General features: G+C 38.3%; 2 protein-coding genes across 6 annotated transcripts; one reads left to right on the top strand and one right to left on the bottom strand.

Annotated features, from left to right (window-relative positions):
* The first annotated feature begins 926 nt into the window (after positions 1 to 926).
* Positions 927 to 4,065, top strand: LOC107043928. Its single transcript, XM_015265634.1, has 3 exons — positions 927 to 1,334; positions 2,254 to 3,562; positions 3,748 to 4,065. Exons 1-3 carry the CDS (start codon positions 1,128 to 1,130, stop codon positions 3,828 to 3,830), a joined length of 1,599 nt encoding a protein of 532 aa, XP_015121120.1. The 5' UTR covers positions 927 to 1,127; the 3' UTR covers positions 3,831 to 4,065.
* A 379-nt stretch (positions 4,066 to 4,444) lies between these two features.
* On the bottom strand, positions 4,445 to 18,456 carry LOC107043926 (oxysterol-binding protein-related protein 8). Of its 5 annotated transcripts, XM_015265629.2 has the most exons (17): positions 18,016 to 18,456; positions 17,591 to 17,729; positions 14,914 to 15,045; positions 14,502 to 14,554; positions 13,588 to 13,815; positions 13,323 to 13,467; positions 13,034 to 13,252; positions 11,164 to 11,315; positions 10,883 to 11,061; positions 9,203 to 9,380; positions 8,832 to 9,125; positions 7,997 to 8,371; positions 7,232 to 7,399; positions 6,335 to 6,358; positions 6,084 to 6,244; positions 5,789 to 6,028; positions 4,445 to 5,450 (listed from the first exon to the last, which is right to left on the bottom strand). In XM_015265629.2, coding segments are annotated over exons 2-17 (2,685 nt in total). In that variant the 5' UTR covers positions 17,727 to 17,729; positions 18,016 to 18,456; the 3' UTR covers positions 4,445 to 5,449. The 5 variants fall into 5 exon arrangements, with proteins under 5 accessions (XP_015121115.1, XP_015121119.1, XP_015121117.1 ...); XM_015265633.2 differs by lacking the exon at positions 14,914 to 15,045; XM_015265631.2 differs by lacking the exon at positions 6,335 to 6,358.
* Positions 18,457 to 18,991: the final 535 nt, after the last annotated feature.

Genomic DNA, 18,991 nt, shown 5'->3' on the forward strand with positions numbered 1-18,991 from the left:
ATGACAATTAATGAGATAAACTACTAAATGAATAAATATTTCCATCATTTTTTTACGCCCCAAAAATATCCTTTTCAATTTTTTAAAAATTCCCTCACGAAATTTAATCGAAAAATTGAATGAATTACAATATGGTCAGTATGAAATTGTAGATGAGACTTGAATCTCTTAAAAGCAAAAATCCCCTCAATTTGATAGAGATCATCTATTTCCGTGCGCTCTCGTCCCTTAGTCGTTCATTCGGACTCTTTTCCTCTCAAATTCGTAATTAACGATCCATATCCAAAATATTTCCAGAAATCGGTTCAATAAGAAAAAAAAAATGACAATTAATGAGATAAACTACTAAATGAATAAATATTTCCATCATTTTTTTACGCCCCAAAAATATCCTTTTCAATTTTTTAAAAATTCCCTCACGAAATTTAATCGAAAAATTGAATGAATTACAATATGGTCAGTATGAAATTGTAGATGAGACTTGAATCTCTTAAAAGCAAAAATCCCCTCAATTTGATAGAGATCATCTATTTCCGTGCGCTCTCGTCCCTTAGTCGTCCATTCGGACTCTTTTCCTCTCAAATTCGTAATTAACGATCCATATCCAAAATATTTCCAAAAATCGGTTCAATAAGAAACAAAATATGACAATTAATGAGATAAACTACTAAATGAATAAATATTTCCATCATTTCTTTACATCCCAAAATATCCTTTTCCACTTCTTTCAAATTTTCTCTGAAAATTTAATAAAAACATCGAATAAATTACAATATCGTCAGTATGAAATTGTAGATGAGACTTGAATTTCCTCAAAGCAAAAACCCCCTAAAATTTATAAAGAGAGCATCTATTTCCGTGCGCTCTCGTCCCGTCTATTATTCGGACCTCCCGCCTCGCCATTCGTGTTTACATCCCTCGCCCAACAGGCAACATAACCTCGTCGGTTTGAAAACAGTCCCTTCGCTGTGTTTACCGCATCGCTCCTCGTCCCGAGGAAGAAAAAAAATTAGGCAATCGCAAGGGTCAACAATTGACACCTGAAAAGTGTTGCGTTCTGCGTGTTCTCGCGTAATTGTAGTTGATCTAGCGTAAGTTAAAAAATCGGAATTCATGTTCTCGTCAGCATGACTGCAACAAAACCGCTCGATATGCCTCTGCCTTTGGTGCTGAAGCAAGAGAAGGAGGAGAACCCGAGTGAGGATGAGGCTGAGGAGGACAACGAGGAAATGGACAGTGACAGTGTCTCGTCGTTGCCCCAGCCCTCGATCCTCAACAGGGGTTCCCTCAACGACGTCGACCCCAGGAACGAGTTCCTCCGGCTGACTTCAATGGTAGCTATTCCACTCTAGTTTATTTGCTCCCTCGATTATCGTTTTTACTCTTCATTTGAGAATTCCTGGAGTTTTGTTCACGAGATATCGTAGACATTACTATAAATATTACGGACATGTCATCTTTTTATTGTTATTTCTGGAAATAAGCATGAGCTCCTGGCACTCGTCAGCAATGTTTTGATATTTGGAACAGTCATTCGAAAAATGCTCAGTAGCAAAAGTTTTTATTTAATTAGATTCATTCATTATTTGTGAATTCCTGAAGTTCTGTTCACGAGATATTATGGACATTACTATGAATATTCGAGGAATATTACGAATAGGGGAGGGTGGGGTAAAATGGACACTTTAGACTTTTTAAAAATTATTTATAACTCAGAAACAAATTTATCAATTGAGCTCAGTTTAGGCTCGTCACAAAGGGAAAGAGTTGTTCTTTGTATTGAAAAAAAAAAAGATTAAATTTTGTCAACATTTCAACCCCCATTAACATTTTAAAAAAAGTCAAAACTTTCCGTTTTACCCCAGCCTCCCCTATGTCTTTCTATTGAGCTGTAATCACAACTGCCCAAGGTAGTTTAAATGATGAAGCTCAACCCAACGGAATAATTGTGGACGAGAAATACAATTTAGTGGATTTTTGGGAGTTTAAAGCTCGAACAATCGTATGCGCAAATTTTTTTCACCTGCGAATGAGTTTGCTGACGACTTAAAAATGTTTCGATACCCCTAGATTCCCCCAAATCGAATCTTTCGTCAGTTTCAGCTTCATTTTCAAGTATTCGTTGAAATTCTACCAACGCTCACTCTCGAATTCCCCTCCGCGTTACCCTCTCACCTCCATCAACCACTGGATACCCCATGCCTATCGATAATCACTCGTCCATCCCCCCAATAACACGAGCAATCTCCCCAGGTTCGTCGGGTCTACTTCTCGTATCTCAACAAATCCATAATCAACAATTACAACGTCTGCTGTAAAACCTCAGAAGCGCGAGACATCTCTCGGGTGGACCTGAAAAAATTCGCTAGTCAAATGGAGCTCCAGGCAGTGCGTGCCTCCCTCGAGGCCTCACTGTACCGTCAAGCAATGCTGAAGATAATATCCGAGGTGAAGACCAGCACTTCGCGGCAAAAAATCCACAAAAAATTATCCATCTTCCTGCAGACCCCGCCATCCACCGTCGACGCAGCAGTGCAAACGATCGAGGACACTCTCCCCGAGGCCAAAGTGTTTCCCCCAGTTGAGGACGAACAGCCCAATGAAAGGCCTAAAGTGGAGACTGGGGAAGTTAAATCCCTCGACGAAAGACTGACGAGGCTTTTTTCCGCCCCAGAAGAACCCCCAGTGAATCCTGCGGATGGCCAGGGGCCTGCCCAGAGGGATCAGGAGGGCGCGGACGAGGCACCTGTGAAGGTCGAACCAATGGAGATCACCAAAGTCGAAGTGCAAGACGCTGAGGCAATTGCGACTGACGACAAAGGCCCTGGGGAGGGATTAAACAGCCTCGACGCCAGTGTCAATGGACCGATCGAGGAAGACCAGACGTCGCAGGACTCCCTGATGCAGCACCTGGAGGACATGTTCTGCGAGAGTGACGACAGCAGTGACCTGACGACTCTGATCGAGCGCCACTCAGGCGTCACCAAGACGAATATCGATAAGGAGATCATGAAGATGTGCCCAGGAGGCGCTTCACCTGTGAAAACTCCAAGTGCCAAGTCTGTCTCAAAAACCCCGGACTCGTCACTGGCAACTCCTCCAGCGTCTCTCCCCCAGGAGACACCGTTGTCGAGTTCCAAGCGCAAGCTGTCGTTCTACTCGTACAAAAATAAGAGGAGAGCTGTGGACGGGGGGGAGGAGCTCCAGGAGGACAAGGAGACGAAGAAGATGCGGGGAATCTGGCTGGTGGAGAGGATCCACCAGGTGTCGAAACTCAGGACGAAGATGACGGAGTTGTCGGTGAGAAATTACAGGAAACATGGCAGGATTAGGAGCAAATTTGCGGAGCTCTTTGGGGATGACGATGGCGAGGATTTGGCGCCGGATTCGCCGATTCGTATCGAGGACCATTTGACTTCCTGCAAGGAGAGGATAGCACCCTGGGTTGTCAAGTATCTCATGCCCTTTTATTCGAGGAAAAAAGTTATTAAGGATCGACTGCTGTTCAAGGCGGTTGCTAAGCATATTAGTGATGGGCTTATCATCGAGAATACATTTCCTGGTGAGTGACAATAGTATTCCACTTGATTGATTGAGGGCGATTGAATCCAGTGATGACGGTGATAAATCGGGAGATGATGAATTAAATTAGGGCATTTTTCTGGGAGGGAAAAAGTTCATTTCACTGAATCAGTTGCCTTCGGGGAAAATTGAGTAATTTGTTAACGTTATTTTCTTTATTTTCAGAAGAGGAGTATGTGAATCAATACATAAAAGACTACTTCCGGAATAAGCCTAGTATTAAGTCACAGGCTGACATATACCTCTGAATATGTCCATCACTCTCTCCCTTTTTTTGTGATAAACCTCGAAATTGCAGGACGTAAGCAATACTCATGTCATCTTCTCATTTCACACATTTTAGTTTTAATGAGTCAACCATGATTATAACTGACGAAAATGTATCTACTGTAAATTACGGTTGGACCCAGTTGAAATGGGCTACACCCAGAACGAAAGCAGAACAAAATAGAAATAAAACGTAAGATCATGTTTTTTTTTTAATGTTCGTTTAATTCTTGCACATTATAATCTCGACTAGACCCAGATCTTAGAATTAACAAATAGAGAATATAAATTTAATCGTCAGATGTGCTGTCAACAATGTCGCATGCCAATGACAAAACGAAAAACAAAGAAAATCATGGCACATCTCTCGCACAGAGTACAGCTCCTCCACCTCTCTCGTTTGAAATTTTTATTCCACAAAAATTAGGAAATAAATAATTTTAGAAACTGTAAATAGATTATCACATTATTGATAAATCCAGAATCGCACAGCGACTGTTACAATTTTTCCACTATTGTAATCATTGGAGATCCATCATCAGGATAACTCGGCATTAATCCCTACATTAATTTCTAATTGAATTTAATCAGCATATATTGAAAGAAATATCGAATAACTTTATTTTTCCTCAATGCATTTGAAATTACAGTGCACATGTGCCTAATAAGCATTTCGATATTAATTTGGATTAGTAACAACGAGTGCAGTAATTCTGGCTCTACAAAGTGTCATTTTTTTAAATCGTGATTGCCCAAGGTGTTTCAAGTGTTCGTTGAAATACTATTAATTCACAGTTTCGAATTACCTCTCCACGTTACCCTGATATCTTCGACATCATTGGCTCATCTAATCGATATATTTAATAAATAATTGTCACCCAGATATCCATCGCTATAATCTCTCTGCTCCTCACAAATATTAGTAATCACACGATTGAATGGAATTCGTTCAGCTTAAAAATTGTTAGAAATGATAGATATCGACTTATCATTCGTATTCGTCAGGTGCCTTAAACCAAATGGTATTTTTCGCTTTGATTAGTCTAATGGGAATCTTTCTGACAATCACTTAGTTACACAGCTAATTACTCTTTACCCTTGACAAACGTAAATACACACAGATCCTTGGGGATCGCCATTCTCTGCAGAAGTTAAAAAATACCGGAATTGATTCTATTGGAATTGAACTTCGCTGGACTGAAGGGGAGACGAAAATTAACATAGAAAAATTATGATTAAAAAACAATGCGAAAGGATATCTTTCAACAACTAAACTCTGCAGTAGAACTAATTCACTTATTCAACAAATAATATTTAACACTGATTTCTCCTTGCTGCCTCTCGGATTACATTCTATTTACACTGTTCGAGAACTAATGACGACATACCCTGACACGTAATTGGTAGGAGTTGAATAAACACGGACAGAAAGGCAGATTATCGAATATACATCACCAGTTATTACACTCATATCCAGCAATTCGACTCCACGTTTATCATTCAAATTCGCTATCGAGAACCCCAACTGTTCCTTGTTCATTAAGGAATCTCCATTATATTTTATTTAGGTTTACGCAGTCGTAAATTATGCCATCGGTGATCTGAAAGCAATTTAATTCGAGAATTAATGGGGAATCTGCGAATTGGTGAATTAACGCGGGGATTTAGTGGTGGAGTGGTAGGAGGAGATTATTTAACTTTGACGTCTTTATTGGACATTATCAATACATAAAACATTTTTATTTAGAAAATCTAAAGTTTTTTGCTGTTTTTTGACTCCATCCTTCAATTTTATGAAAAGAATGGGATATTATTAGCCTTCATGACCGAAAATTTTTCAAGCTTCTGTTCTCCACCACAATTAAGCATAAATTCGCCATAAAATTCCCAGTTATTCTCCTTCTATCCTCCACTTCCCCGTTCAAATAAAAATAGTTACCAAGTCTCTTTGATCTCCAAATTATTACGATTCCACATCTTGAAAATATATTGCACGAAGAACACCACGACAATGACAATGACAGTATCCATAAAATTCTTCATCATATTGGCATTGTAACTCGATTCTTTCTGGCCTCTCTGTCTGATGACCAATTGCTCCAGTGTTCGTTGGATTCTGTTCAGCTGTTCCCCCTGCTGCAGCATTCGGCTCTCCACTTCCTTGATGGAGTGCATCAGCCTGAAAATAACGCGATCAAAAACAGAATTCTCCGCACAATGATCATCATAATTACCTGGCGTTAGACCTCCGCCTCTTCCCAATCGACTGACTCGAGTCCGAATGAACATCCGCCGACGAACTTCCCGAGTCATGCGCTGTCTCCGTCAGTGGCAAATTACTCGACAATTGTCTCTTCGATGACTTCAATACTGACAGAGACGATCGCGATTCAGCCTGTAATAACGGCATCTGAAATCATTAGACGTTCCCCCACGATTTAAAACACCGGATTCTTTATTAATCATAAAAAACACTATTTCTCACGTGCTTAGTCCAAAACTCGTGATACTATTCCAAAATTAATCATGTGCGATAGTACATAAATAAAATAGTATTCATTTATTGAAATTGATATTGAATAAATTTAAAGTTAAGCTGTAGCAACGAATAAAAATTTAATTCTATCATTTCAGTCTTGATTCAATGATGGATAACATCAAAAAATTGCACTCAGTCATTCACAAAATTTTTAACAAATCGTAATCATAAATGAAAGATTGCGATATTCTATTGATTTTTTTTTCACTGGAAAAACTCGTTAAAAAATATTACTGACATTAACGACATCAGAAATCATCGGACGTCCCTCTACGGCTTGAAAACCCGGATTCTTTATTAATCATAGAAAATACTATTTCTCATGTGTGATGTTACATAAATGAAATAGTATTCATTTATTAAAATAAATATTGAATAAATTAAAAATTCAACCTTAATAATAAATAAAATTGTATTCATCCATTCAAAAAATATTGAACAATTCGCAACAATAATTGAAAACTTGCACTATTCTATTCAGTTTTCTTCCACTTGAGAAAATCACTAAAAAAAATTTCTGGCAATAACGACATCTGAAATCATTAGCCGTCCTTCAACGATTTGAAACACTGGACTCTTTATTAATCATGATAAAAAATCGTGATTAAAACATGCAAAATCCTTGCGATATTACATAAACAAAATAGTATTCATTTATTGAAAAAATGTTGAACAAATCGTAATAGTAAATAAAAGAATGCAATATTCTATCTAGTCCTCTTCCACTTGAAAAAATCACCAAAAACAGCTCTATGAATTTTATTCTCTCTTTAGTCTTCTCGTTAATTCACGAAGTTTACTCAGTAGACTCATATTCAGACTCTGACATTGTCTCTCTTGTACCTGTGTCTGTGGATCCACCGATACGATACTCCCAGTTCTCATGATAGGCGTCTTGTGGCGTGTCTTAGTACGAACAATGTAATCGTGCTCGAATTGCACGACATCGTTTCTGGGATCCCAGGGGCGTATGTCAGCGTGTCTGTACACCCAATTGCCAGTGATAATGTCCTATCGAGGAGAATGATTATTTGTTATCTTGAGCCGATGAGTAGCGGAGATAGGGAGAGCAAAGATAAACATTAATATTAGATTCTAGGAGAAAACTCAAACCAGTGGGAGATTGATAAATTATCGATTCACTTCCGAATGGAATTTCGAGGACGATATATATATCGATATATATATATATATATTTTGATAAGCATTTTAAACCGTAGTCTATGCTACAGATATTTTAATTTTGATTCAACGATTCCTTCGTAGCCGGCATTGCCCCAACATTAAAATTTCTTAGATTTCCCTGAATATTGATTTCTAAATAAATTTTTTGAAAAACAGATGATGCAATCACTCTCATGATCGAGCTCGCTCAAGATGGCATGGGAATGAATGTTTTAAACCACAATTGGATACATTTGAAGAATTATTTTTTCGGTTATCCTCACGCAGAAAATTTTAAATTTCGTATTTAACGAATACAATGTTTCCATTCGGAAGCGTAATTTTGTTGTAACAAGGGGGGGAGTGGACTTGAATGTATTAAATGCAATTGCAGTTAAATTACATTGAAATAAATAATTAACTTGAATGTAATCATTTATTTACCTGGACAAAATATTTTGGTATCCACTCCTGGTTGTTCTGCTTTCTGTCTTTGGCTCGTTCCCTCTGGGCCTCCTCGAGGGCTGTTTTGGCGTCGGTTGCTGCGATCTGATCGTCATTGTTTATCGCTATGGTCACGGCTTGCCAGAGACGCTGGCTCTCCCAGTCGCCCTGATGCTCCAGGGGAACTGTGTACTTCTTCAAACGCTTGCGACGCACTTCGGGGAGGGGATTGAAGAAGACACTCTCCTGACCTGTTCTTTTGTCGGTTATCAGTATCTGGCCGTCCCAGTAACCGGATATTGTTGCTAGGGTCTCTTTCACCAGACGAATTCGACCTACCACCTGATTCATTTGCTCAGCACCACCCAGGAAGGGCTGGGAGAATGAAAATAAAAAAATTAATGCTTCATTAATATCCAGTAATGTTCAGTAACAATCAAATAATTCAGTAATACAGAAAACACAAGATCTCAAACAAGCCTCGTCTGGGCCAGCAAAATCGCTAGTTGAAAATTACAAAAAAGAATTCTTCAATTCCATTTTCAGGATATTTTGTCCCTAAGTTACATGATTCACGTCATTATTGTAATTTCATTTAAGGATTGATTTATAGTCTGTGATTATTGAATAACCGAAATGAAAAGCTACTCTTGTTTCGCATAAAACTACATATGGGAGTATCGAATAGCGAAGAAGTACTAAATCTATTTTTGCAACAAAAATTTTTCATTTTACCGCCATATTAGCATGTTTAGGACAAAAAATTATTATTTTTCGGCACAAGTACGACTTGTTTGAGAATTCAGTCTTTTTTCTCTCTCATCCATTGAATTACCTTCAATTTAAATTCAAGCTCAGTATGATAACCAGTTTTTTCACATATGATGTTGACTTTGCCACCGAGCTCCATGGACAAGGTACCCATGACAATTCCCTTGCAGTGAGCATAGGGAATAGTCATAGTGTAATCCTCACCGCGTGGAAGCATCGTTAGCACAGCAGCACCATCGAGCACAGCAGACGTTGAATTGCCATAGAATTTAGACTTGGCTATTATCGTTGAGCTTATTGTGAAGCCGTCCTGGCGATTTGTCACGTAGAAACTCGAAATGGGCGGATGGTGTGATATCTGGATGATTAAATTGTCAGTAAATTGTTGGAGTTACTCGTGGAACATTGTCGATTCATCTCGACTTGCAATTTTACCTGCTCAGCCAAGTAGAATGTACGCGAGCCATTTGGATGTTGCCAGTAGCAACGAAATGTCTCACCCAGAAGTGGATTGTAGGGTTTTTTTAATCCCTGTGGCTTTTTATAGAAACCAGAGAGGTACCACTTAACCACTCCTTTCATTCGCGTAAATGCATCGTCCTCGAGCACGGCTCTGGAATTTTTTTAATGATGAAATTTAGGGGTGAAGCGATGAAACTAGATAACTTCTGACATTTCTCGACATTTCAACGGAATTATTGTCACAGTGACCTTTCGAAAAAATTGTTCCATCTTGCATTTGAAAATTTTAATTAAAAACCTCAAGTCTAATTTCATTTAGAGACCTGTTTTTATGAATATCTCAAAACATGAGAGAAATGGTGTAATTTACATGAGAATGTGATAAAAACTCTCATTGACAGTTTCATTTTCAGTTTTCATTACGCTCTGTCAAGGTCTTTAAATTTATTCTCTTATTCCCCCGCATTTCGTCACATCCCTCAACCTGAACCTGAGTTAAAGTCTTGCATAGCAACGTGCATTCAAAGATATTGGTAATAAAAACTTTGCCTCAATTTTAATTCCATTTTGAAATCATTTTTTGACGTGGATACGTCTGTTTTCATTGTGGGAGGGCATTTAGGGAAAAAGTCCAGATCCGATCAATTAGCCCCTCATGTATAGATATTCCAAATTTTTATTTTTTTCCTCATTGAAGGAGTTTTGAAGAAAATTGCGAGCTTCAATTGAAAGCCCGAGTTGAAGACCCGCTCTTTCATTTGAGCCCCAAACAACATTCATATCTTGTCTGACATCTCTGCTACAAACTCTGGTCATCAACTCTGGTTTTCAGTTGAAATTGGAATTGTTAATTTACACAATAATAGGAGTGCATTGACAATTTTTTCTTAACTCGCAAAAATCTTCAAACAATTTGCTACCGATTGGTGATAAAATTTTTTGGAAATAATGACATAGGGGGGATAACGCCTTTTTTTTCAGGGGTGATTTTTCAAAAATTTATTTTAAAAAAAGTACTAACTAGCAAATGTTTTTTATTAGCTCGCAATTTTCTTCAAAACTACTTCAATGAGGAAAAAAAAAATTGGAATATCTATACATGAGGGGCTAATTGATCGGATCTAAAAGTCCTTATGGTTCCTTATCGATAGTGGCGCCATCGATCGGAATTCCAGAACATTCTGGAATTCTCTACAAAATTCTAGATTTTTCTAGCAAATTCCAGATTTTTCAAGAAAATTCCCGTGTTTTTTTTTTAGAAATAAATTACAATTTTAAGACAGTTGGTTATTATTGCACGAAATAGATAAAATTTGTAATGATTTCGTTGTGAATGAAATATGTTGATCGTTTGTTTAGCGATTTTGGTTGTACATAACAATTCAATCGTATCGTGATTATAAAAACCGTCTTATCTAATTCTTCTGATATACCTACATAAACATATGCAATGAAAAACTATGATGTTCAGTGAAGGAAAGGGAAGGCCACAGACGTAACGCCGCAGATTTTTTTTTAAAATAAATGTTGATGAGAGCCTGACAGATATCATCATCCTCTTCAAAAAGCAATTCCCCACAGCCATTCCCAACCACCTATTAATCCCCCCAATGATGTCACTTTCGCGTAAAGTTGACCCCTCCTAATACATACTGAGATAGGAGATCCGCATGATAGTAAGAATCCGCCAGTTTCTCCAGAAAGGACCGTGGCTCGAGAATGAAGGTAGGTAGTACCACCTTGGACAGATCCATGCCAGGACGTACTTGCTTAAGCAGAAACCAAATGAGCGATTTCTGCTCGTCTTGCAGCTCCGCGACAACTTCTCCCGCCTGGAAAATACCGACAATGAGAACCACCAACTTCTCATGAAAAAAAGAAAAGGCCAATCTGAATGAACGAGTCACGACGCATGAATAACAAACGTTATTTACCGTTCCAAGGAATTCATTCTCATTAGCAACATATGGTGTCTCGCAGATGGCCTCCTCCTCGTCCTTGACAGAGGCCTCGGACTCGCTGTCACTGGCGCTAATCTCCGCATCAGCGACAACACCATTCTCCGGCTGGCTGATGTCGTCCAGGTCTGTGTTATGGGTATCAAGAGGATCTAGCGTTACTACTCGATGGGTATCACACTCTAGGACATGGACAGAGGGAATTGTCATGCGTCTCGCTGGGGACATTAGTGAATACGCGGGTGATAGTGATTGTGATATATTATTACTGGGTGATGAATTAGCGGAACGTCTTCTGCCTATTTCCTCGTCTAAACTACCACCGTAAGTGCAATTATCAATGGTCGGAGTTGGTGACTTGCCGAACAAATGTGTCTCCCAGTAGGCAACTGCGTGACAAAGCTGCTGGAACATTGGCATTGGGGAGGATATTCGGCTGCTGTTTGATAAACCAGGTGACAGGGTTTGTGGACATGATAGCAAGCGTCTTTGGGGTGTCGTTGGGGTGCGGGGAGCGTAACGGGCCAAATTCAGTGCTGGTGGATCGAGGCGAGGCTCTGGTTTATCATTTTTTTACGGGTCATTGGGTAGCCCGGAGAGCAGGCAAATTCAGCACAATCAAAATTAATTAGTCCAGGTTTTTATCTTTAGTCATTTAAGAAATAGAATGTCATTAACATGATAGCAACTTTATGAGTGATGACAGCTGACTACTGATCGTCTTTTCTATAGATTTTTCTTTCTTTTTTTTCGCTTTGTTCTGATGGGAAAATTTATTTCAGGGTTAAAAAATGAGGCTTTTATGAGATGAGAAAACTAAATGAAATTTGAGAAATGAGATGTAGTTGTTGATCACTTTTGCACAGATTGTTTGTAATTATCTGCAATGACGATTCAAAAATTCTCTCCGATTGAGTATTCACAGATAAATTTTCTTTTTTCTCTCCTCTAATTTTTCTAAAGTGAAATGAAAACGTGAAGTGAAAATTTTTAGTAGACATTAGAATAAAATCAAGTGTCGGAATGAGAGATGGATTCTCCCCACCGTCTTTCCTATCGATTATTCTTTCTCTCTGTGTCTAGTCATTAATGATAATGGAGATATTATCGGAATTCCAATATTCGGAAAAAAATAATTCTCCTCTCCCACTATCGCACCAATATTTTTTATCATCACTCCCTCATAAAAAATAACTTCTTATCTCAATCAACTGAAAAGAGAGAAATGAGATAAAATGTAAGAATGCAGAATAATGGTTATTATTAATCGTTTCTCGATAGATTAATGATATTCAATGGAAAGAAAGAAGAATTCTCTGCATTCCAATATTTGCAAGGAAATATTCTTCTTTCAAATGATCAATTTTTTTCATTAGAAAAACTCATCTCAGACGATAAAAAAAGTGCAATAAAGAATTTTTGATAGACATTAAAAGAAAATTAAGTGGCCGAATGAGAAACAGAGATCTCGTCTCCTCTTAATCAATTCGAGAAATGGAATAAATTGTAAGAATTTTGAATAACAATGGTTCTCCTGATCGTTTTTTCATCGTTCATCCATGTTTATCGTTCCTACGATTCTCCTTATCATCTTTTCTGTCTGTGTCCTAATAATAATGGAAAAATTCTCTGCATTCTACTATTCAGAGCGAAGTATTTTCCTCTCTCCCACTATCGCAACAATATTTTCCCCCATCTTTAAACTCGTAGAAAAGACCTGCTCTCATTTCAATCAATTAGTTCTCGTTCCTTCCCAATAGGCGCAACATCCCAATATCCACATGCTTCTTCCCCTTACAAATTACCAACAATATTCTTTCTATTAGAAAAAAACGAGTCATCTTACCGTGATCGAAATGCTTCTCATAGTCAGCCTCACTCCACTGAGTCTCGTGTGTTGTCGTGGCATCGTGCTGTGGAGAACGTGGCAAAATACTGGCTGATCTGACAATGAGTGACGAGCAACGCAAAGACAACTCAAGTGCATCCAGCCAGCATTTTCCAGCTGCCTGGGATGGAGCGCGAAATATTAAATAGGATGTTGGTAGTGGTTGCACAACAGCCCCTAGAAATAGAACATTTATTTTGACGTATCCAAGTGAATTGTCTCCCAGTAATATCCTCTATTGATTTACCAATAGCCTCTTTCTCGGGACCTCTTGGTGCCCAAATTGATTGCTCGAGTGGATGAAACAGTTTGAAACAGAAGCCATCCTTCTTACTCGGTCGTTCGATCACTTGGCAGATGTTTAGGAGAACTGTTCCAACCCAGTGATTACTCTGGAATAGTTTACATTGGGAACAACATGGAGTGCATAAATCTTGGGCGAATGGGTCTGGGTAAATGGGTCATTTTACTCGGTGGAGCATAAAATATTTCCTCTGGGCTGAGGTACGTACTTTTATTTTGGGACTTTTGTAGAGTAATAGGAGTCCTGGCTTCAGTATGCACCACAGTTTCGTCCAACTTTTCAGGGTTCCACGTACTTTCAGCCAGTCACTCATTACAACTACCGTTGGATCCTTCAGCGAACTCAGGAGTTCGTTTGCAACGCGTTTCTTCTCAATTCGATAGTTCTTTCGTTGTGCTTTGTAGGATTCTTTACGGGTTAGTTTGCACGAGTCAGCCTGTTGAATGTTCATTATTGTTTTGAGAAATACTGGGGAAAAAGGCGGCGGAAAAGTACTTCAGAAATTGCGTTAAAACTGCGCTGTTTACGTTATTGTGATGTAACGCTACTGACTCGGAAAAATCAAAGGCTTCTGCGGTAATTTTTAGGGAGTTTTACGTAAAAATTACGAGTCAACACGTAAAGATTACGTTTCGATTCATAAGATTTCCAGAACTACAGGGGGCAAATTTATTTTTCGCCTACGATTTCTTCTGTTTACGTGAAAAGTCCCGAAAGAGTATTTCGCCTCATTTTTACGTTTTGTTATCCAATTTTTCCTGGTGTTGATGTCAATTTTTTGTGATTAATGACTTGTGATTTTTTGTGTCTTGAAAACATGGCAAAATTTCTAGAAGGGATTTCCGTTTTACCGAGAACTTATTTTTTCTGAATCTATAAAATAGTCTGTTATAGAAAAAAATTAAGAGAAAAAAACTGTTTTTTATCAATATCTTTGAGCCTGAACAACAGGAAGAAATATTTCTAAGAACATTTTTTCTGAATAATTCCTTTTGTCTTGCAAAAGTGATCATTACAACCAAAAATTTGCTATAATTTACATTTTGGGGCACTTCATTCCCTTTACTGATCTAGATTTGGTACCACGCATTCAAAATTATAAAGTTCAAATAGTTTATTCACCTTGTCCGATGCCGAATCCAATTTTAAATTACTTTCTCCCATCGCGGACAGCCCTAAAACATTATCAAATAATTGATAAAGGACTGAGAAGTCTCCAACCAGCTGAATTGAGTTGATACCTTACCAGTGGCATCTGAAGCTATAGAATGGCCTCAAAAAAAAGTATATATCCTTCTCATGAGAGTGCAGATAGTTAAAATCCCAGCGTAAAGTAAACGTGATGACAATATGATGCGTATACAGCACATTTTCATGATTCAATAAGCAATTGGAGGTAACGAAATTGATGTGAAATATGTAATCATTTGAAGCCATACTTTAAATGCCAATGGGTACAGTAAAAATGCCTCGTAGCGCAGCATTGTAACACCAACGAAAACATTGAAATAAATTTTTAACGGAAAAAAAATACCTGGAGAAAGCGGAGGAGCACCTGAGGCGAGATTAACGTTAGCGGTGAGTGATTCTGACGATGGTAGCTTGGACAATTGGGCTGGTTGTGCATGGACACTTCCCTGACGAGGTCGTCGATCGTCACCTGGTGCTACATTATTTTTTCGCATTTTTTTTATCACGATTTTACGATTCATCTTCCAACAACACTCTTAGCAACTACTGATTCGACACTGACATTCATGTGCTCATTGAGCACATGAATTATTTTATTAATACACTGTTAAATACACTGTTAAATATTTTTTATCGACATTTTTTATACACTTTTTGGTAATTTTGATCACATCTCAGTTCCACTGAAATTTCAAGGAATTTTGTCATTGAAAATTCATAATTTCATGGAAAAATCGTGGGAACTGCAAGTTTCAGCTTAATTATTCCAGAGAAATGAATGAAAAATCCTGAAAATTCCTTCTAAAATTCCTCGAATTCCAACAATTTCAAAGGAATTTCCTGAAAATTCAAGGGAACTTCCCAGTGAATATTCTTTTACACACGAAAAACGAAAAAAACCTAGCGAATTCGCTAGACAATTCTATCGGATTTCTATTGAACTTTCTATTAATTTTTGGCCGAGTCAATTGAAATGATGAACAGAAATTATGAATAGAAAAGAAAAATAGAGTGAAAAAAAAACTTAAAATTTGAGCCGAGGAAATTCTACAGAAAATATCTCAATGGAATTCTATTGAGTTTTCTATAAAATATTTTCTATTGAACACATCAATAGAATTGGCCAAAAACCAATAGAAATCCAACGGAATTGTCTACAATTTTCTCCTAAATTTCTTCGTCAACTTAAAATCCCGTTGACTTTTTCCCTCAAATCGAAATCACCGCCTCGTTCCGCCAAATTTCTTAACAGTGTAACAGCGTATCTTTGACGTTGTAAAAGTCTTACCTCTTTTACCAGTCAATTTAATCCATCTACCCATCACACAGACATTAAATCAATCCATAGCCCATGCGTGAAATCAAGAGGCCCAATTCGAAGTATGAAACAATTTTGAATAAATTATTCCAATTCGTTCAGTGGAATGTCGTGCGAGCATGCAATTACCAACGAAAAATTGCTCCTGCATAAAAAGCGAACTCAACTCTCGAATGAAGAAATGAAAAAAAAAGCAAACAGAATTGACCAGCAATTTCTCCGGAGAAATTCCCTGCTATTATTTATCCTCAAACAACCACCTTCCCATGGCTATCACAATACACTGAGGCAAAAAAACCACTGCAAGTGAGGATAATAAACAACTATAATGCAATGTTTCTAGCATCTAGGGTCAGTCGATATTGATTTCCCCGCATCATCAACACAACATGTAAAGTTTCTGCGCCAAGTCGATTCATATTAATGAACCTGTAACTAGGAGCTGCTACGTATCCAACAAGGCTGATAATTCTCCTCAATTATTATCAAGGATTAAGCCCCGCGTGGCATTGAAATGAATTACGTTATTTCGTTCGACTCATTTAAACTCATCTTCCATTGTAAATCCCAGGTGTAATGATGGAGGGGGGGGGGGGAACATGCAACAGCACCTGCATTTCATCCCACTAATTATCTTCCACTGTCTGAGTGCATGCAGACCTCAGAGTGTGTGCTATTATGATTGTAAAGATCATGTTAGCGACGCAGTTGAGTGAATTGTCGTGTCATTCAGAATTGCATCGAGTTTTTTTAACAAACTTTTTACGTTTTATTATTTATACTAGACCTCTGGTGGACTTTCAGCCGGGTTATTTCATTAAATCAATTTTGCTCGAATCATTCGAGCAGTTTTCAAAATATGAGCAAACATTTTTCTGATCTGAATGAAGGCTACGTTAATTAGAAATGAAATTATTGCTCAGATGAAAGGGATTTTTAATTAGCCAAGTGATCGTCAATCTCACTACCTAAATTAGTAACTTGGAGACAGTTCTATCAATTGTATTGATGGGCTTTTTGGATCCCACTGGGTCGACATAACACAAAAAATCCAAGGCTTAAATTTGAAATTTTGCTTCCATTCGGAACCGAAATTTCAAACGAAGTTTTATTTCCCAAAATTTTAATTCAGCACTCAAAGGACCTATTTCACTGACACTATCACCGATTCTCATCACTCAACGATCCATCAGATAAGAAAAACCCAAGAACCCAAGAACTATAAATACACGCATGAAAAAATTAAATATAAAACCTAACAAATTCGCTAGAAAATTCTATTGGAATTCTATAGGAATTTTATGGTGTTTCTATAGGATTTCTATCGGAATTCTATTTGTTTTTGCGCTCTTTCTATTCGATATTCAATAAGAAAAAGTCAATATGTTTCGAATTTCTGTTTGAATTTTTCCCTCAAATTTTTTCTATTAGAATTATTGGGCACAAATCTCAAGAGAAAAGTTTAGTCAGAAATTCAAAATCTATTGACTTTGTCTTATCGAATATCCAATAGACTCAGCGCAAATTCACTGCATTTTCTATTGAATTTTTTCATACGTGTAAATTCCCAGAAATGATCGCATGAACGGAGTAACTCACAATGGTACAAGAGTGTCAATCACAAAAGTGCGAGAAACTGTGTCAGAATGTGAAAAAACATGTGCAATGACAATCGTCATTGGAAAACAGTGTGAAAACTTACGATTACTGAGGGAACGACTGACGCCCGGTGGTGTCATCGTCTTGATGGGCTCGGTATTGTGGCCAGTAGAAGTAGCCTGCGACTCGGACGAGGGCCTCTGTCGCTCGCCAGGTACCATTATCGGTTGGGAGCTCATTTTCTAATCCATCAGCGTGGAAAAAATCAATCATTTTACCTCGAGAAAATGCCCCCATCAGCCCCAAAAAAGCCCCCCATTTTTCGGAGCAGAAAAGCGCGAAAAATCGCGAATAAAAAAATTGCCTCGAGCCCCCGTTTATGTTCGCAAGCAGTCGCGTAAAATCCGCCCCGATTACGCGGAAAAAGCCTGGGGACGTAGCCCTGGGCCGCAATGCGGTAGAACCTGTCAAAATACTCCGAAAAAGCACGCACCACCCGCGGCTGTAATTATTTTTCCAAAAACTCACCGGAGAATTTTCTCAACTTCTGGCAATCCTCGTCTCGTTCAATTGATCCCTCATTCACACGTAAACTGGGTTTAGTTGACACACAGACACATGGGAATTATTTTTTATCTTCAAAGGCAATTACGTTGACCCGAGTAAACTCAAGTGTCCAGTCTGCTGGTGGCTCATGTCGCACTGATGCTGGGGAAATGGAGAAAAATCCGGGGATAATGACTCCCTCCCCTCGGCCACTTCACCCCGCCCTCACAATTATTCTCGTATTTTTGAAAATACTCGTTAAACGGGGAATACACTTTATTCACGGGTTAATATTGACTTAAACACATGTTTTAATGATTCGTGTAGTGGTGTTGGTATGACGCACAATTGATCAGTGCTGAGGGAGCCCACGAATACGCCGGCTCCCCACTTTTACTTTGTCGGTCTGTCTCACTCGCTACTGCGTGGAGATGCGCGCATTATTCTGACACGGGGGGGCGTTGCAACTCGCGATGGCCGGCGTTGGCGCCACACGGCACAGGACGATGAAGAAATGGGAATTGTAGGCATCGATTGTGCGCAGATCGGGGAGGTTTCGGTTATTGTTTTCGTGGGAATAATGCGGGGAGGGGGACTCGAGTTATTGGTGGGTGATTGATTGGTTGATTGACGAGGTAAATGGGGGAGTTTTTTTATTTTATTTTATGGAGCCACGCATGACAAAATTCAATGGAAAGTTCGAATTCTACTGATGTAATTGAAAATTTCTAGAATTTCCGAGCGAATTCACTAGGTTTTTCTATAATTTTTTGTACGAAGATGTAATCGGAGAAACCGTAGATGAAATTCAACGTTTTTTCCACTTTGTTTTGCTTTTTTGTTGAGTTTAAAAATAAAAAAAATTATCTTGTAAAAATTGAACCGCGAAATTTACTATAGAAAAAATCAAAATAATTGAATTTCCCTGTTGTACAGGGAAATTTAATTCTATTGAATT

This window comes from Diachasma alloeum, unplaced genomic scaffold, assembly GCF_001412515.2.
Source record: "Diachasma alloeum isolate Michigan unplaced genomic scaffold, Dall2.0 Dall_scaffold_00648, whole genome shotgun sequence".
Taxonomy (NCBI): domain Eukaryota; kingdom Metazoa; phylum Arthropoda; class Insecta; order Hymenoptera; family Braconidae; genus Diachasma; species Diachasma alloeum.

Coding starts and splice junctions, on each gene's coding strand:
- LOC107043926 (XM_015265629.2), bottom strand. CDS start 17,726: ATGAGCTCCCAACCGATAATGGTACCTGGCGAGCGACAGAGGCCCTCG. Junction 14,555..14,913: donor TGCTCCTCCGCTTTCTCCAG/GTATTTTTTTTC, acceptor ATAATGTTTTAG/GGCTGTCCGCGATGGGAGAA. Junction 7,400..7,996: donor TACCAAAATATTTTGTCCAG/GTAAATAAATGA, acceptor TCTCCTCGATAG/GACATTATCACTGGCAATTG.
- LOC107043928 (XM_015265634.1), top strand. CDS start 1,128: ATGACTGCAACAAAACCGCTCGATATGCCTCTGCCTTTGGTGCTGAAG. Junction 1,335..2,253: donor TCCTCCGGCTGACTTCAATG/GTAGCTATTCCA, acceptor CAATCTCCCCAG/GTTCGTCGGGTCTACTTCTC. Junction 3,563..3,747: donor CATCGAGAATACATTTCCTG/GTGAGTGACAAT, acceptor CTTTATTTTCAG/AAGAGGAGTATGTGAATCAA.